This window comes from Molothrus aeneus, chromosome 9, assembly GCF_037042795.1.
Source record: "Molothrus aeneus isolate 106 chromosome 9, BPBGC_Maene_1.0, whole genome shotgun sequence".
NCBI classification, from domain to species: domain Eukaryota; kingdom Metazoa; phylum Chordata; class Aves; order Passeriformes; family Icteridae; genus Molothrus; species Molothrus aeneus.
In genome coordinates this window covers 27861343-27877087 of record NC_089654.1, presented here as the reverse complement: position 1 = coordinate 27877087, position 15745 = coordinate 27861343, and the positions used below count along the sequence as shown (strand labels likewise).

Genomic DNA, 15745 nt, shown 5'->3' with positions numbered 1-15745 from the left:
AAACACCTGTGCTCCCTGGCTCACCCCTTCACGCTGCCACTCCATCACCATGTGCCCCCACCTGTGGGGTTTGGCACTGCAAGTGCTTGGCTGTCCTCTTACAGAGAGCTCCAGGACCTTTCAGGTGTTAAAGTGATTTGGTTTTTTCTTGTCCTGGAAAGAAAACAGCAAAGATTTAGAAAAGTTCCACCAACACATAAAGTTTCCAGGGAGCAATATTTGCCCCTTGGTGAGGACGGGATTGGTGCTGCTAACATCTTTACAGAGATGTACCAATTTAGGAACAGAAAACAAGACTGAGGTTCTGAAGGATTTAATTCCAAATCTGTTGTTTAACATAAAAATGTTTTAAACCATGAGTTTTAAAAACATATTTTAAATAAATATGTGCAAGGAGTAGTTTTTCTCCCACTGTGAACTCCTGCAATGATTGCTCAATGCTATTTTCTGGTGTTATCAACAGTCAGCTTTAACAATAAAGAAATTCTAAAAAAGTTATGATTATAATTAGGGCAACTCTAATGGGATTTTGTAGACTGTGATTGGCATCCCAAGCACAGCATCAGACAGAAAGTGGAACGTACAAGTGACAAATCTCCAGGACACCGTCAGAATTAGCAACTGCTTGGGTAATTGGAAAGCTCAATTTTATAAAATCTAGGAAACAAGATTAATTTATAAATCAGTTTATTTACAGAATTTGTTCTCTTAAAGTACATTTCAGTTACCAAAGATATTTACACTGGTGTACACAGGGACCATCCTGGTTATTTTACAGTTCTTAATTACAAAAGAACCTCCCCACCCCCCCTCCACATCCTTGGATCTGTCTACTGTGCAAAGCTGCTGTGGATGTGAACATGAGCTGAAACTGGCCCAAACCCCAAGTTACCAGGTTATTTACACATACACAGTAAATGGGTTTCTTTTCAGCATCTCCACAACACAGTACATGGGGAGGCCGAGCCTCCCAAAAGGCGGCTTTGCAAATGTGTATCAAAAGGCTCTGCAAAATCAAGGAATAAAACCCCCTAGTAAATGCAGGTTCATTACAGTATTCCTTTCTCATCTGTATATAATTTTGCATTTAACACTTAAATTACAAATAAGTTCAATAGTTTGCTTTTCTCCATTTTAGTTGGTTTGTAAACACTTCAGATGCACTAAATACCTTGTAAGATTCAACTGTTTGTCTGCTGAAAAGTACTTTGTTTTCCTAATATTCTTAAGGTAGCAAAGAGATATGAAAGTTGGAACTGCACACAGTTCCTCGCAGAATAGTCACTTAAAAGGTCTCTGTCACTGTGCTACTTCTGCAGGTACACACTTATTCAAGTATTGCAGAAAGCTAAGGCCACTTTTTCAAGAAAGGAAAAGGAACAAGATGGGATTTTTCAATCCCTCATTCCACCTTGTGAGCAACAAGCCTTCTTTGAAAGGCAGAAGCACTGATATTCCAGGGCCTGGCTCACAGAGCATCCTGCCGTTACACAGGTATTCACACTCCGTGCTCCCACAAGCCTGGGCTTTCCCACCTGGCTCTGAGATCCTTCCAAAGATGGAGCAGCATGTCCCCAGTGATGACTGCTGCTGCTGCCCCAAACAGCTCAGGAGTCTCAGCAAAGTGTCCCAGCCTTGAATCTTCTTATGTGGTTACACCAAGATAACCAGGATGCAGAAATACCATCTTGTTCTTACAAAGGGAAGGTTGGGGAGAGAAGCAGAGAATTCAGCCTGTTTGTGGGACCCCAGGCTTCCCCATATCTCCTCACTAGCAGCCTGACCCAGCCTGACCCTTGCTTCATCATCAGTCCACAAGTACTCAACCCACTTGAGGTTTTGAACATACACTCAACTCAAAGCAACTCAACACACGTGAGGTATTGAGAAGGTAATTCACGTACGTTCAAGTCATTTTAGGGTTGCTCCTAGCAAGGATTGCTACCAAAAATAAATCAGTGATGTCTGCAAAGGAACAAAGCCATTACTTAGATGCAGCTTGCTTCTGTCCAAACACCTGTTAAAAACAGTTAGTGCTTCTGTGGAGGGTACTACAGCCAAAAGACAACAGGCACATGATCTCCAACAGGCCCCCATGCCCTGTCAGGCCTGACTGCACAACCTCCCCACTCCTGCTGGACAGACCAGAAACACCCCATGGGCCCCTCAGAAGAGCAAAAAGCCCTGGGGATGCAGGACAACCTTCTCAACACTGGCCACAGAATCTACAGAACAGAACCTGACCTGATGCTCCAGGTACAACCCACTCTGCAGGTTTGTGTCCTCTTTCCATAATTGCTACCTATAAAAATAGCAATCCTTGCTATTGAAAGATACACACCCAGGAAAGGGAATCTGAGGTGGTGACCCGATCAGTGACACCATGCTGGTTAAATCTAGCAGCTTTAGTTTGCTTCTGTCTTAAGTATCCAAGGGTTTCTTGGTTCAGCATCATGACATTTTACATGAACAAATGAATCACTTGAGAAAAAAAGCTGAGCAATGCTCCACCAAGACTATTTGACTTCCAGCCAGCCAAAAGGCCCACCACTGAGGGACAGACATGCATATTCCCACTGGAGGTGTCCCTACCCACCATTACCTCCTCCTTGTTCTTCCACTCACAGAGCTCCCATGGATATGGCTCACCACTAACTCATAAGTGAGGTGCTGGCAACACTACATCTGAGAATCTGTATGGACCTCTGGCAAATCCAACATTTCCCAGTGCTGTCCCTGAAGAATTACCAGCTGTGTGTCATTGTGCAAAATGCAAATATTCCAATGATAGCTTTCAAAAAATCCCAAACAATAAACAACCCAACCAAAAAAAAAAAAAGGTGGAATAGAGAAACCAAACTGGAGCATAGCAGAGGTATGCACAGCAGGAAGCCCAAGAACCAAGCAGATGAATGAAACAGTTGAGATGCCCCCTGCCACACCTGTTGTGGGCTGCAGCATCTCTGGGGCACCTCTGAGGGCTTCAAAGTGTCTGTCTACACTCCAGTGCCTGGAGAATCTGACTTCCCTCTGGGTCTTGTCCTAGGTTAGCAAACAGGGACATCCACTATTAAGGCATCAACGTTTGACCCTAGATTGTCTGTCTTCCTCCAAGAAAAACACAACAACAGGAAGAACAGGTCAGGAACCAGCACTCAGCAGAATGACACTGCAGATGAATCCAGCCAAATGAACCAAAATCAACCACATAATATGGTGCAGAAGTTCTAGGAAAGGAAGGGAATAGAAAGAGCTGGGAATTTTCACACAATTTTTCAGCTCAGCCCCCTCAACTCTCCATTGTCTCTGAACCAGGTGCTTCAGTTTTAAGCTCCACTCCTAGACCTGTCCTTGCATCCCACCCTTGGTCATTGAGGTTTGGTTGTTCCTACCTTCACCCCCTTCTATCTGCCTCATGAAGCTGGAGGTTTTGTGTGAAGAATATGGGGCTCTGGAACTTCCAAACCAGATGCTCTCTCAAGTTTGTCTGTCTCAAAACACAAGACAGTGCAGCCAACTGCACAGGACACTCTCCTGTAATCCACTTAATAAATTATCTGAAAATAAATAAAAAACCCACAAGCACAAAACATGCAGACAGTCAAGCACCAGACACTGCTTTCTTTGGTGAATACACTCTGTTCTCTAAATTGTTCAAGTAACAGCTTCTCCAATTTCATTAGGTGACAGTAAGGGAGAAAGCTGAGGGATTGAAGGCCAAATTTTTGTGAGGAAATATTTTCCACTCCTGCATGTCTCGTGCCTGAGAAAATCCTGAGTATCCATTATCTGGGAGCAGCTGGTGCTCCAGGAAGAGAAGTGCTACACAGTAGGAGGAAAGTTGTCCATGGGCTCATCTTTCAGGCTTGACATTAGGCAGGCTTTATCTTGCTCTGCCTCAGAGCAAAGCAGCAAGAATTCTTTACTTGTAGGCAGGAAGAAACATCATCTAATTTCCCTGGACTGGGCTGGCACCATGCTTGGTACCACATCATAGAAGAAAGATGAAAACCAGCTTCACAGAGAAGTGAATTAAATAGGCTCTGAAGCAGAAGGAACTGATGCACATTGTTAGGACTGCAGGAGAAGACGTGTTAAGATTATAACACTGTTCAGTATGGTAAGTCTCTGTTTATGACCAAAACCTGACCAAACTGTTGCTTCTCCAAATTACTCACATTTCTAAAGACAAGTTGAGTACTGATGGCTGACCACCATTCCAGCAAAACAGCCAATATCCCAACTTAACCCAACCCTTTCAGGGAACAAGCCAAACATCTCAAAGCCCCAGGCTGGGGCCCTGGGCAGCTGCTGACAGTTATGTGACATAACTGCATTGGCACATGAACAGTCTTGAGCACTCCTCAAAGCAGCCTCAAGTGAGGGATCAGCTTGTTCCAAACAATAAATCTGGTGCGAGGTCTTGGCAGCCAGTTCAGGTTCTTTTCAGCCCATCTGAACTGGCTGGGAACCCCACGCGTGGAAGTCCAGCTGCAGCACGTGCAGGGAGGAGAGCAGGTCAGGAGTCAGAGAGGCCTGTGACTCCATGGTTGGCAGCTCTGAGCTCACTTCAGCACTGTCAGACAAGCAGCAGCCTCCTCTGTTTCTCGTTTATCTGGTTCAGTACATCAACAGTGTCTCTGATTAAGGCCTCGAAGATCCCATCTGCCAACTGCATCTTGACACACAGCTCGTCCTCGTTGTAGTTCACCCACTGCGCTTCTTCCTCGTGGAGTTCCTGCACCTTGGAGGGGAGAAAGGCAATAGAAACATTACAATTCCATTGCTTTAAAATAATATTGCCTGCAAAGTTCCAGAAAGAGTCCAAAGCAGAGTCTGTCTGTCAACAACATATCTGTCTTTGTAAGAGATTACAGGAAACGCTTGGAATAGCAAAACGAACACAGATCTGTTTGAACCAGGCTATTTCACTGTATGAATGTTTTCTACTTTTCACTCTAGCAACCATTTTAAAGGCTTTCATATTCCTGCACAAGTTTTTCACTTGAAAGGACTCAGCTAATGGGAAAGTCTTAGCCAGCAGCAGAAGCTCTATTAATTAATTAGTCCCTAATTATGTTTTTGCAAGAAGCTAATTCCTTGTAGCTTAAACTGGTAGGAAGTAATGGAAAGGCATTGAACGGGGCAAGGGGGAAGAGATTTCACTGCAGTTCAGTTTAAAGTAATAAGAACACTTTAAGGAAACAACTAACTTCCAGTGCTTCTGCATAGGAACAACGCTTAAATGTTATAAGACAGCATTACAACTCATTTGCACAGAATACTCCATGCTTCATTGGATTTGACAGCATTACTACAAATGGAATTTTGCACCAGTACATTCAAAAAGTACTTATTTCCTTCTATTAGTAAGTTGTTGACAAAGAAAATCCCCTTTTACTGCTCACTGACAAATAAATGGTTTAGTATCAGAATGAAATATATAATTTCAATCAGCAAATCAAGTCTTATTGAGTCTCTCCAAACTGAACATCTTCAATTAAACTTATTAAAAATTTGTCTTACTGACCACTTCAGTATTACAGACAAACCTAAACATACTCAATCATTTTAGAAAAGAAGGAATGAATGCAAACATCTCTTGTATTTAAAACAACAACAAAAACCTGTTAAAAGCTCTGTCTCTGCTCAGCTTCAGCAGAAACCTCCTTTGCCCATAAATCTTACACTCTGAACTCAAAATACATTTACAGCGTAGAAGTGGGGCAGACACCTACACAATGCCAAACTAAGGTTAAACATACTGAAAAACCCACTAACCCAGGATCAGTATGTAATAGTGCTGTTTTCTGAGACAGAACATGAACTGTAGCCCCAAGACACTCTCTTCCTTTTGCCTGAAGCTAAACCTCCCAGAAACTGGTCTGTTTTGAAGCTGACAGCTGCTGTGGCACAATGCTGATTCAATAACCCCAGCAGAGTGTGAAGCCCAAGGAAAGCCTGCCATGGCAACCCCAGGGAACTGTCACTGCTGCAGGGTTTGCAGCCATTCAAAAGGTCCTGGTTAGACACGGGGCTTCAGGCTGACAGCTCCTTTCTCCCTCTCTTAAGAGAGCTTGGGAGAGGGATCTCATCCTGCAAACAGCTTTGCTTTGGAAGAGTCACACTGCCTGCTTACAAATCTGTGCTACCACAGCAAGTGCCTCTTTCCCACACAGCTGTCAAGGAAGAGGCATTAATGGCTTCATTAGGCTTGTTACTAATAAGGAAGAAGCAACACTATTTGCAATCAAACTTTGAAGGAGTGCTGTAGGTGAAAGATAATTTAAATGGAAGGATAACAAGTGGTGGATAATTGGCTGTGGGTTTGTGTGGGGGTGAATGTCTGAAACAGACTCCTGAAGTCTCACACAGAAATGTGCTGCCTGCAACCTGTATGTGCTGGTTGTAAATTCTGATAAAGTAAACAGCAGCATGTCTCAAGTTCTCCCATCAATACAGAAGCAGCAATTTGCAGACTGATCATGTGTTTTGTGTCCACTTCATAGATTATTTAGGTAAGGAAGAGACAGGGTTCATGAAAAGAAGAGGTGATGCTGAAAAAGGATTCCCTAAAAGCAGAAGTGATTTGGGAAAAAGCAACAGGGGGCTCAAAGGGAGAGGTGATGATAGCTGCTGCAGGAAAGATCCTGGAAATGAGGGAAGATCCTGAAGATGAAGGAGGTGGGTGGAGACAAATGCCAGGGGATGCCCATGGACCTTGACCAATGACATCTAAGGCTGATAACCTGGAGCAGCTACACCATAGGGATTTTCTGCCCAGCCTTCCACTGCTGAAAAGTGAAGTCAAGACTTAGTGAAGGTAACACTGAGGGTGGGGGAAGCTAGTGAGAAAAATAATCAAGCAGGTTAAAAGCTCTGATCTCACAGGCCTTGAACAAACTCCAATGTCCAGATCCATGCTAAGGTGCTGTTTATTCTGTCTCCCTGACAACTGTGTGATGAGACAATTTCTTTACTGTGCTCAAGCAGTGAAAAGAGATACACGGGATAAAGAAGTAAAAGTAAACCAGAGAGGAGAAGGTACTTGATCCCGGCAGAGAAAGGCTGAATGTTTAAAGCACCAGAAAGAAAAACAGTATCAATAATTAATTTTCTCTTGCCTGTATCATTCCTCCCTCTCTCAGAGGCAGAGTGCACAATTTCCTTTGGCATTAGGAGGACTTCCTCGAGCATGTTTTTGGAAAACTGCGAGAATGCACAATCTGCAGCTGCAGGCAAGTCCTGTTTATAGTGCATTCAGAACACGTGTGGAAACTGCTGTGCTGCTTTGCAGCCCTGGCTGCAACATCTGAGCCAAGGCAGTTGTGACTCCTTTGTCTGGGTTTGAATGGTTTGATCCATTTGTTGTGTTACCACAAACTGCTCCTAAGTAATTGAGACAGTTTCTTTAATAATTGACAACTATCATGGCTTGCATGGAAATGGATTTTGCCTTTTCTTCAGTACTTTGCACTTTCTCATGATAAAAGTAAAACTTCACATATTTGATACCAGGAAGCAAGATCTCTATACCAGAAAGAAACTGCATTTGGGTGAAGTCAGGAAAACTACAGTTTTAATGAATTCCATCTACATGAAAACATAAAGAGTGATGAAATGCAGAAGGCTGTGAGCTATTTTTTTCTCTGTACCCTTTCTTTTTGTATGCACACTTTTTATTTAAAATAAAACATTTAAAGGAGGGGGGCATGCACACAAAAGAAAAACTAGGAGATAACATGGTCACATGATCCTGCTGGCCCTCCACTAAATGTCACAGCACCTAAAAACCCCACATGAAGTAATATAATCAGAAGGAAATTTAGAGAGTGACTTAGCATGTTTTGATTTCTCAAGATTCCTGTTCAAAACCAAGAATATCTCTAAAATAAACTACATTTAAGGAGTAAGTAGACTATTAGGGAGACTGAAAAGAATAAGCATCCAGATATAAAGTAGTGTCTTGGATGAAGGCCAGCAGGAGGAAGGCAGGCAGGTGCATTCTCACAGCCCTTTGCTCTCAGAGTGCTTGGAAACCTTCAGACACAGCATACAAACAGCCTTTCACTCTCTTCTTACTGTGCATTCCCCTTGGGTTTAGATCTGGGGTGCTGCAGCAGTGGCACCTCCAGCTTTCCAATTAAGCCAGCTTGGTAGGAACAGTCCTGCTTTGTTGCAGAGCTTCTGCACAGAGAGAAACATTTTGGCTGTTAAATCAACAGGTCAGAAGATCAAGCACTTTGCAGCACTCTGCTGGCAGGCTCCTCAGGTGTGAAAACCAAACACATAGGTTTGGCAGTATCATGTGAGCTCTGCTTTCTCAAGCTCCACATAAAAGAGAAAGGGGCTGGCAGGGAAAGCAATGGCAGAGTTTGTTCTAGCCCCATGCAAACAGATCTGCACAGGGAGTTTTGGCTGAAGACCCAAGTGGAAAAAAAAGGAGTGGAAACAACCTATTGTCAGCACCTGAACTTAAATAAGGAGATATGAGGGTTCTTGCTGTAGTTTAAAAATAGGTTTTGAAAGATTCTGGCAGCCCTGATGTACTGAAATGTACATTTGACATTCTCCACAAAGCACAGACAGCACACACGTGATAAAGAACAACATGAAGGGACAAAAAGGGAAGAAAGCAAATACTTAAAACATTCCTTTAACTTGATTTTAAACAAAGTAGCTTTTCATAAATGTGAACTCCTGCACTTGTTTATTGAAAGCCAAGATTTGCTGCAAATGTTAGTAACTGGAGCAAATATCCAGCATATCAGAGGGATCCCTGAAGAATCCCAATATAAATTCTTTTCTGAGGACAGAGATGCCTGATTGAAGATAAAAAGAATGCTGCAAAAAGGAGAAGAGGAAGATGTTCTTTTGTCACTGGCACTAAAACATGACTCACCACATTGGTGTCAATGCTGGGAAAGCACAGACCAAAGTGAAAATGCAACTAAAAGTGCAGCCATTGGAGGAAGCTGCAAAGCTCAAGGCAAAGCAAGGAGGCAAAGGATGAATCCATCCTGTTCTCCCTTTTGTTCCCAGGAGTGGGATGGCCAGCCTAGAGGTCCCAGTGTCACAGAGATCATCAGTGCTGCTTCTCCTGCTGTGCCCCTTCTTACAGGGATGAACCTTCCCCTGGCAATTATATTTAATATGAAAAACCCAGAACATTGTATCCAGGCATCATCAGGGAGAGAATAAGTTCAGTCAAACAGCCTGGCATTTGTTTCTGTGTCTGCAGAAGAAGTAGAAGTCACAGCCAGCTCCTGGGTCAGACAGAACTGGACAGTCAGGTGTGGTCAGTCTTCTCAGTATCACTAAAATACACAGTTGTCTCAACAGAAAACTGTGAAGGGATGTTTTCATTGTAAGGTTAATTTGACTTAAAATGGGAACAAAGAAACTGGGAAGAAACTGTGGTCTAAGTTTAAATGCAAGTAACAGAAGCCTAAGAATATTAATCTCTGTTTTAAAGAGATCATGTGTTATTTTAACAGTCATTGTCTTTACAAGCATGAAAAGAATGTGGGGAATCAATGAGCTGTATTCACATGACATCCCCTCCACACTGCAGTGGTGTATACTGGCCACACCTTCACAACAACTGGAACTAAGTATTTTGAATTGTGATTTTCAAAGATGACTTCACAGCACCGAAACCTACAAAAACAGTCTCACTTTCTCTTTCAGGAAATTTCTCTCTTGTACTACTTGAATAGAATTTCAACAAAATGTGAAGAATCCTAAGCCTGGCCTCTCAGTTTAGGGCTACCTCATGAGCTACTGGGAATAGGCAGCAGGTCTTGCACCTGTATATCCTCTTCTGGCCTTGCATCTGTGTTACCACAGAACTCATGACCTTAGCTGGGGTTGCTTAGGAGACAGAGAAAGCTGTCCAATACTTCATATTTCACAGAGATTTTAATAAAATAGAGTTCAGTTTCTCTTGCCTTATCTCCTTAGGTTTTCAGTTAAAAGTTCCTCTGATAGTGGCTCACATCACAGTATAAATTTGTAAGAAATGCCCCTGGGACTGCCTTATTCCTAAAGCATGGCATGCTGCAACCTTCACAGAGTTATTCCCAGTGTTCAGCTGAAGTTTTATTACCATATTCTTGTGAGAACAAAATAAAATTAAACACATTATTTATTAGGCCAAACTTGTCAAAGCTCCATTAATCTTTGATGTCTGGCTGTGCATGTAAATCACAGACTGGACTGTCTGAACTTCAAACATCATCTGAAGCACTCTGGATGCCTATGTTGCAAAAACATTAGGAAGTTAGTACATATCCATAACAGCTGTAATATTAGTTCCCTTGGAGATCTAAAGATAACTTTTTTGTGCATGCTTTAACAACCTCTATATCCCAGAATCAAGAGTATCAGGATGTATTGGGATCTATAAATATATATTCTATTTACATACAATTAAACCCCTGTGTTGGAAACCCTCCAGTGATGGGCAATTAAAAGACCACACGACCCACAACTCCAAATTACTCATATGTGCTTGTTGTGTGGAATCAATTCCAGGTGTAATTAAGTGAAGCAGTGTTAATGACGACTCATATTCCCAAGCAGAACCTTCACTATCATTATAGCCAATAAAGATGTTAACCAGGGAATACAAGACAACAAAATAACTTTCAAAAACTGTACACAGCCAGACATGCTCCATCTCAGGCAGTTTTAACACTGAACTGTCTCTGACCCAGTGGCAGTTGCATTCACTAGTTTAATTACATTCTATTACTGTCTCAAATTAAATAATATTACTTCAAAATAAAAACATTTTATATTTAAGAGGAAAAACATATTCCCATCTCAAAGAAAAGGTTTATTCTCAGTCAAATATTTCATTGTTTCCTTCTGGAAATTCATGCTTTAAACTTTTTGTGAGTGAGCAAATTTATACTGCCGTCAAACGAGTAGGCAGAATTAACTCAATTCATCTTCCCTCACTGGCACTGGACTTCTGACAGCTCATGTACACTTTGTAGTTTTTAAACAGCATGACTGAATACTGAAATACATTCATGTGCCACACTTCAGTCTGGTGGACAGTACCTGACAAGATTGTTTTCATCCACTTACCAGTATGTGATCCACCCGGTCTCGTTTCTTCCGCCCAAATTTCATCATCTTCTGCCAGTCTGTTTTGTGGTTAGGCTCTTTCCTCAGGCTGAACAGCTTCAGTACTTCAGCTGCAATGAAGTTCTACAGAACAGTAAAGGTGAGATTTATCACACTTGAGCTAAGAAATTAAAGGTATGCACAAAGCAGCTCCCATAAAAGTCACACTTTAGAATTCACATCAGCTTGGCAGGACAATTATTAAACCCAGAAGTGGGGGGGAAAACAAGACACCCACTGCTGCTTCAACCTTGAGAACAGACTCTTTCTACACTACACAAACAGAGGATTCTGATAATTTATTTTATGGGAAAATATTAAAGAAAAGCAGGGTGGGAATTTGGTGTCCTTGTCCTGTGTCCCTGCTGTCCCCAGCCACAAGCTTTTGAAAGTCTTCTCAACTAACAGAGTGATTTAGATACTATTTCTTTCTTTTCTTCGCTTTCCTAGACAGCTAACACACTGTATCTTCAGCAGCTTAATCAAAATTTAGTCAACTGCCTCATTTTCAGAAGAAACAGTGCAGGTGAAAGTTTTCATTTGTGTCCTGATGAGCCATATGGAAGGTTCTTTGTGGAGGGCTTTAAGGGAGACAGGTTGCTCAGTGATTTTGTCCTTCCTTGAGCACTACCACCAATAACATGAAGGCCTCCTCTGGCTTGCCAAATACAACAATGCCCTCACAAGTCAAAGTTTGGGTTCCTCTGAGCAACTCCTGCTGTCCTCAGAGAGGTTGGTATAAGTGTGTGTGTCTGAGTGAAAAATCTAGCTCATCTCATTTGGCCCAACCCTACTGTTGGATCCATTCCAATACAAAAATCTGCTAGAGCAGCAGGCTGTCAGTATACCAATTTTATAAGATCAAGGTCATCCTGGCAGTTCTGCATAGAGGACTGAGGTTTAAAACTAACCAGCAGCAGTCATAAGGACAGGGAGGCCAATCTGTTGAGTAAAAAAGGGCCATTCTGACAAATTTTCTTTCTTTCTTTTCTCAACTCATTTCTTGCTGGATACACCTCTTATGATCTTCTACCACTCAGGTAAATGCCAGTTTGGTGTTTTTCATCTTACTTTCCCTGCTCAACAAATACTTTGTCCTACCTTGATTTCATCCAGATCATTTGGATCTTTGACTCGGCGAAAATAAGCAGATGCGATCCTACACGGTTTCATCCAAATGGGCTGATTCAGATTAGGATCCTCAGCAAAGATTTCCCCAAAGATCTCTTTTGTTAAATCAAATACCACCTGAACAAAGTAAAAAGTAAAGGTTATGGCTTTTTTTGTCCATGATAAAATTTTGGAGGGCAAGACCAAATGCCTGAAGACCGTACCTTTCTATAAACCTGCTTGTTTATGGTGTCTGTGTCCTGCTCTTGGAGGGTACCACTCAGATCTGTTTTAAGGCTGCAGCTTTGAAGATCATGACCCAGCTCTTTCAGTCTCCAGAGCTCCTCAGCTGCTGCATGCACCATCCCTTCCACCTCCACTGCGGTGTGAGGGACCGCCAGGGGCTCCTCGCTTGGCTTGGTGGGCACTTTCTGCGGCTCTGCCTGGGGCAGCACTGCTGGTTCCTCAGCCTGCTTCTGCTGCAGCTTGCGGGAACTCAGACCATAGTCCTCATCAAACCAGTCCTGATCATCTCCCAGCACACTCAGGAACTCCCTGTTGAGCTCCAGCTCTGCCAGTCTCTTGGCAAGCTCCTCCTGGCCACTGGCACCAAACACAGGACTCTCCTGCGAATCAAGAGCCACAGAGTAAATGTCAAAGTGGTGTCACACTCTTGTGTCCCTCAGCTTACATTTTTAAATGCTTTACTGATGTAGTTGGCAAGAAATGGCTACCAAAACAAGCCATGCACTGGGATACACAAAAACGTATGAGACACATACAGAACATACAGGTAATCTCCACATCATCCAACAGAACCTGGGAGAACAACCGGTGCCACATCACATTCCTGATTCAATCATCCCCAGTCAAAGGCACAATCAACTTTTAAAATCAGTGCAAAATGTCTCCTACTCACCGGTCTGGGACACATATCTGGAGAGGAAAGCTCTTCTCTGTCATCTTCCAAATCAGAACTTAGGAAGAAGTTATTCAGTCCGTCTGGAATCTGCTTTTCCACCGGCTGGGGTGGAGTAGTGGCTTGCTCCTTCACATCACAGAGCTCCTGGTTGCTCAGCTGGATTTTCTCATTTTTGATCTTCTTTATTTGCTGTAACTGATTGACTGTGTCTTTCACAAAATCTCTTAGCAGACTATCTGTCAGCAAACTGACCTTTTCCAGTTGGTCTTTTGACTTTTCTTCCTCTCTAAGAGGCAGGCTGAGCTGTGCTTCTAACTGGTTCTTTTCTTTTGTCAGCAAATCCAGCAGTGGAGTTGCAGGCTTCTCCACAACACCAGGAGAGAGATCATCTAACTTTTCAGAACATTCCTCTCCCAGTGTCTTCTGCCTCTCCAGTTTTTCAGAAAGGAAATCTGATACATCATCCACCTGAACAGTGGCAATCTCATCCACAACACTAGAAGTGAGAGGAGTGTGGCCATTCTCCTCTTTTACAGCATCCTTCAGGTAATTCACCACTGACTGTTCTTGGGCAAATGAACCAGTAGATACAGAAATCTCTTTTATGCTGTTTGCTTTAGATGACAACTTCTCTTCAACCCTTCCCTCAGCTGAGGCTTCTGAAACAGCTGTGTCCACAGGAGGTTTATCCTGGGAATAGTTCTCTGCTGCACTTCTGCTCTGGCTTTCAGCTTCTTTGCCAGGTTTAGAACTTTCTCTGTCTTTCTGCTCAGCTTTGTGTTGTTTCTCCAGTCGATCATCAAAGAATGAATCTTCATCATCCTTATTTGTGTCTAAGTGGCTATCAATACTTTCTGTAATGTGAGAGATTTTCTGAGGAGGAGCAAAAATACCATGCTTTTCTCTGCAATCAAAATATTTAATATCATCATAAGTTCCATTGTTGTTCCCTTCAGGTTTATCCAACTCCACACCAGCCCAAAACCCTTTGGCAAATTTAGTAAGCCCTTTGAACCGCAGTGTTCCGGGCTGGACTTTACTCACAAGTACTCTGTCTCCAATGTTGAAATTGGACAAACTATCTGCTTCCTCTGTGATTGAAGCCGAGGCCCACAGTGGTGAACAAGCAGGAGCCTGTTCTTGCTCCACATCTCTGCGTTCAGCATTTTTCATGAGTTCTGTTGGGGACTTGAGTTCCAGCAGCCTCTCTGAGTGTGTGCTGCCAGAGACAGACCTGTCACTGAGGCACTCGCTGATTTCGCCATCGCTGCCCAGGCTGGTGGATCTGCTCCGGCTGGCCTGGGTCTGCTGGGACTGCCCCCTCAGGGACTTCCCATTAGCAGAGAGCAGGGATCCCTCAAAGTCATCTCTGTAGCGTTCCCCAGGCAGTGTTTCTTCAGCTGAACCTTGCTTTATGGAAGAGGATCCTTCAAAGTCATCGGGGTACGATGGCTCTTTTTGACTCAAGAGCTGCTCAGAAAGCAGATCACCTTTTTCCTCTGCAGATTTGCTGAGTTTGTGAGAAGTCTCCTCTATGCTTGGGCCACTTACAGCATCTTTATTTGACTGTCTCTGTTCTAAGATTTCTTCTGTATCATGAAGACCTTCCACAGCTACATCTAACAGCTCCTTCTGAGAGAGTTTGTTTTCAGAGCAGTGATCCAGTGAACTCTCCTGTCCTTCATCTAACATCAGCAAGACGTCAGAACTGTCCACAGGCTTAACATCAGAACCTCCACTCTCATATTCCTCTGACTTTATGTATTCCAGATCTTCTGTAATCTCAGATTTCTGGCTAATGGTAGGACCAACACTGGATGCATTTACCACTTTGTTTAGTGACTCAAGACTCCTGCTAATGTCTTTCATATCTTTGAGACGAGCTGAAGAGCTATCTGAGGAATCACCAGATCCTGCTCTGGAACTCTTTGGTAGCACTGAAGCCAAGGAAGCTGTTTCAGAAGGTTCTCCTGCATGGATAGCTGTCACAGCCACCTTCTTGGTGTGCACAGACACAGATCTCTCGGTCCTTGATGACACAGCATCTTGAAGGAAAATAAAAAGTGAATTTTAGCAGATTGTATAACCCACATTGTTTTACTGCAAGCTGCAATCACAGGGAACTAAATTAATATCAAGGTTTCTGTGTTAAAAGAAGATACAAACTGGTGCCTTGGAAACATATACTTCTGGCAGTTCTATGAACATGAACAACTTCCATTCAGTTCCAGGGTTACAAAGCTTGCTTTTTACTTCTGTTCCTTTAACCAGCATCCCAAGATAAGGACTCAGTTATTAGTTTGCAAGCCACAAATACAATGAAGATTAGAATGGGAAATAATGAGATAATCATTACCTGCAAAATAGTGGAAAGTGTCTGAACTCAAGTGGTAAAGGAACAAGAAACAAAGTAAAAAGGTTGTCACTTAATTATGGTTTCATATACACCTCAGAAAGAGTAAACTACTGAATACACAGGGTATTCTGCAAAAGCAGAATCCTGCTACATAAAACTGCAAAAAATACAGCTCCATCACTATCGTTTTATGAAGTCTCCATCCTCTCTTAAAACCTCTT

General features: G+C 42.7%; 1 protein-coding gene across 1 annotated transcript in view; it reads right to left on the bottom strand.

The window, feature by feature from the left end:
- Positions 1 to 670: 670 nt before the first annotated feature.
- Positions 671 to 15745, bottom strand: part of CEP350 (centrosomal protein 350) — a 59299-nt gene continuing 44224 nt past the window's right edge. The window contains exons 33-37 of the mRNA XM_066555202.1: positions 13166 to 15213; positions 12471 to 12872; positions 12238 to 12384; positions 11098 to 11220; positions 671 to 4744 (exon numbers count right to left, since the gene is read on the bottom strand). Coding sequence (XP_066411299.1) covers positions 4580 to 4744; positions 11098 to 11220; positions 12238 to 12384; positions 12471 to 12872; positions 13166 to 15213 — 2885 coding nt within the window. The 3' untranslated portion in view covers positions 671 to 4579. The remainder of the gene's footprint in view (positions 4745 to 11097; positions 11221 to 12237; positions 12385 to 12470; positions 12873 to 13165; positions 15214 to 15745) is intronic.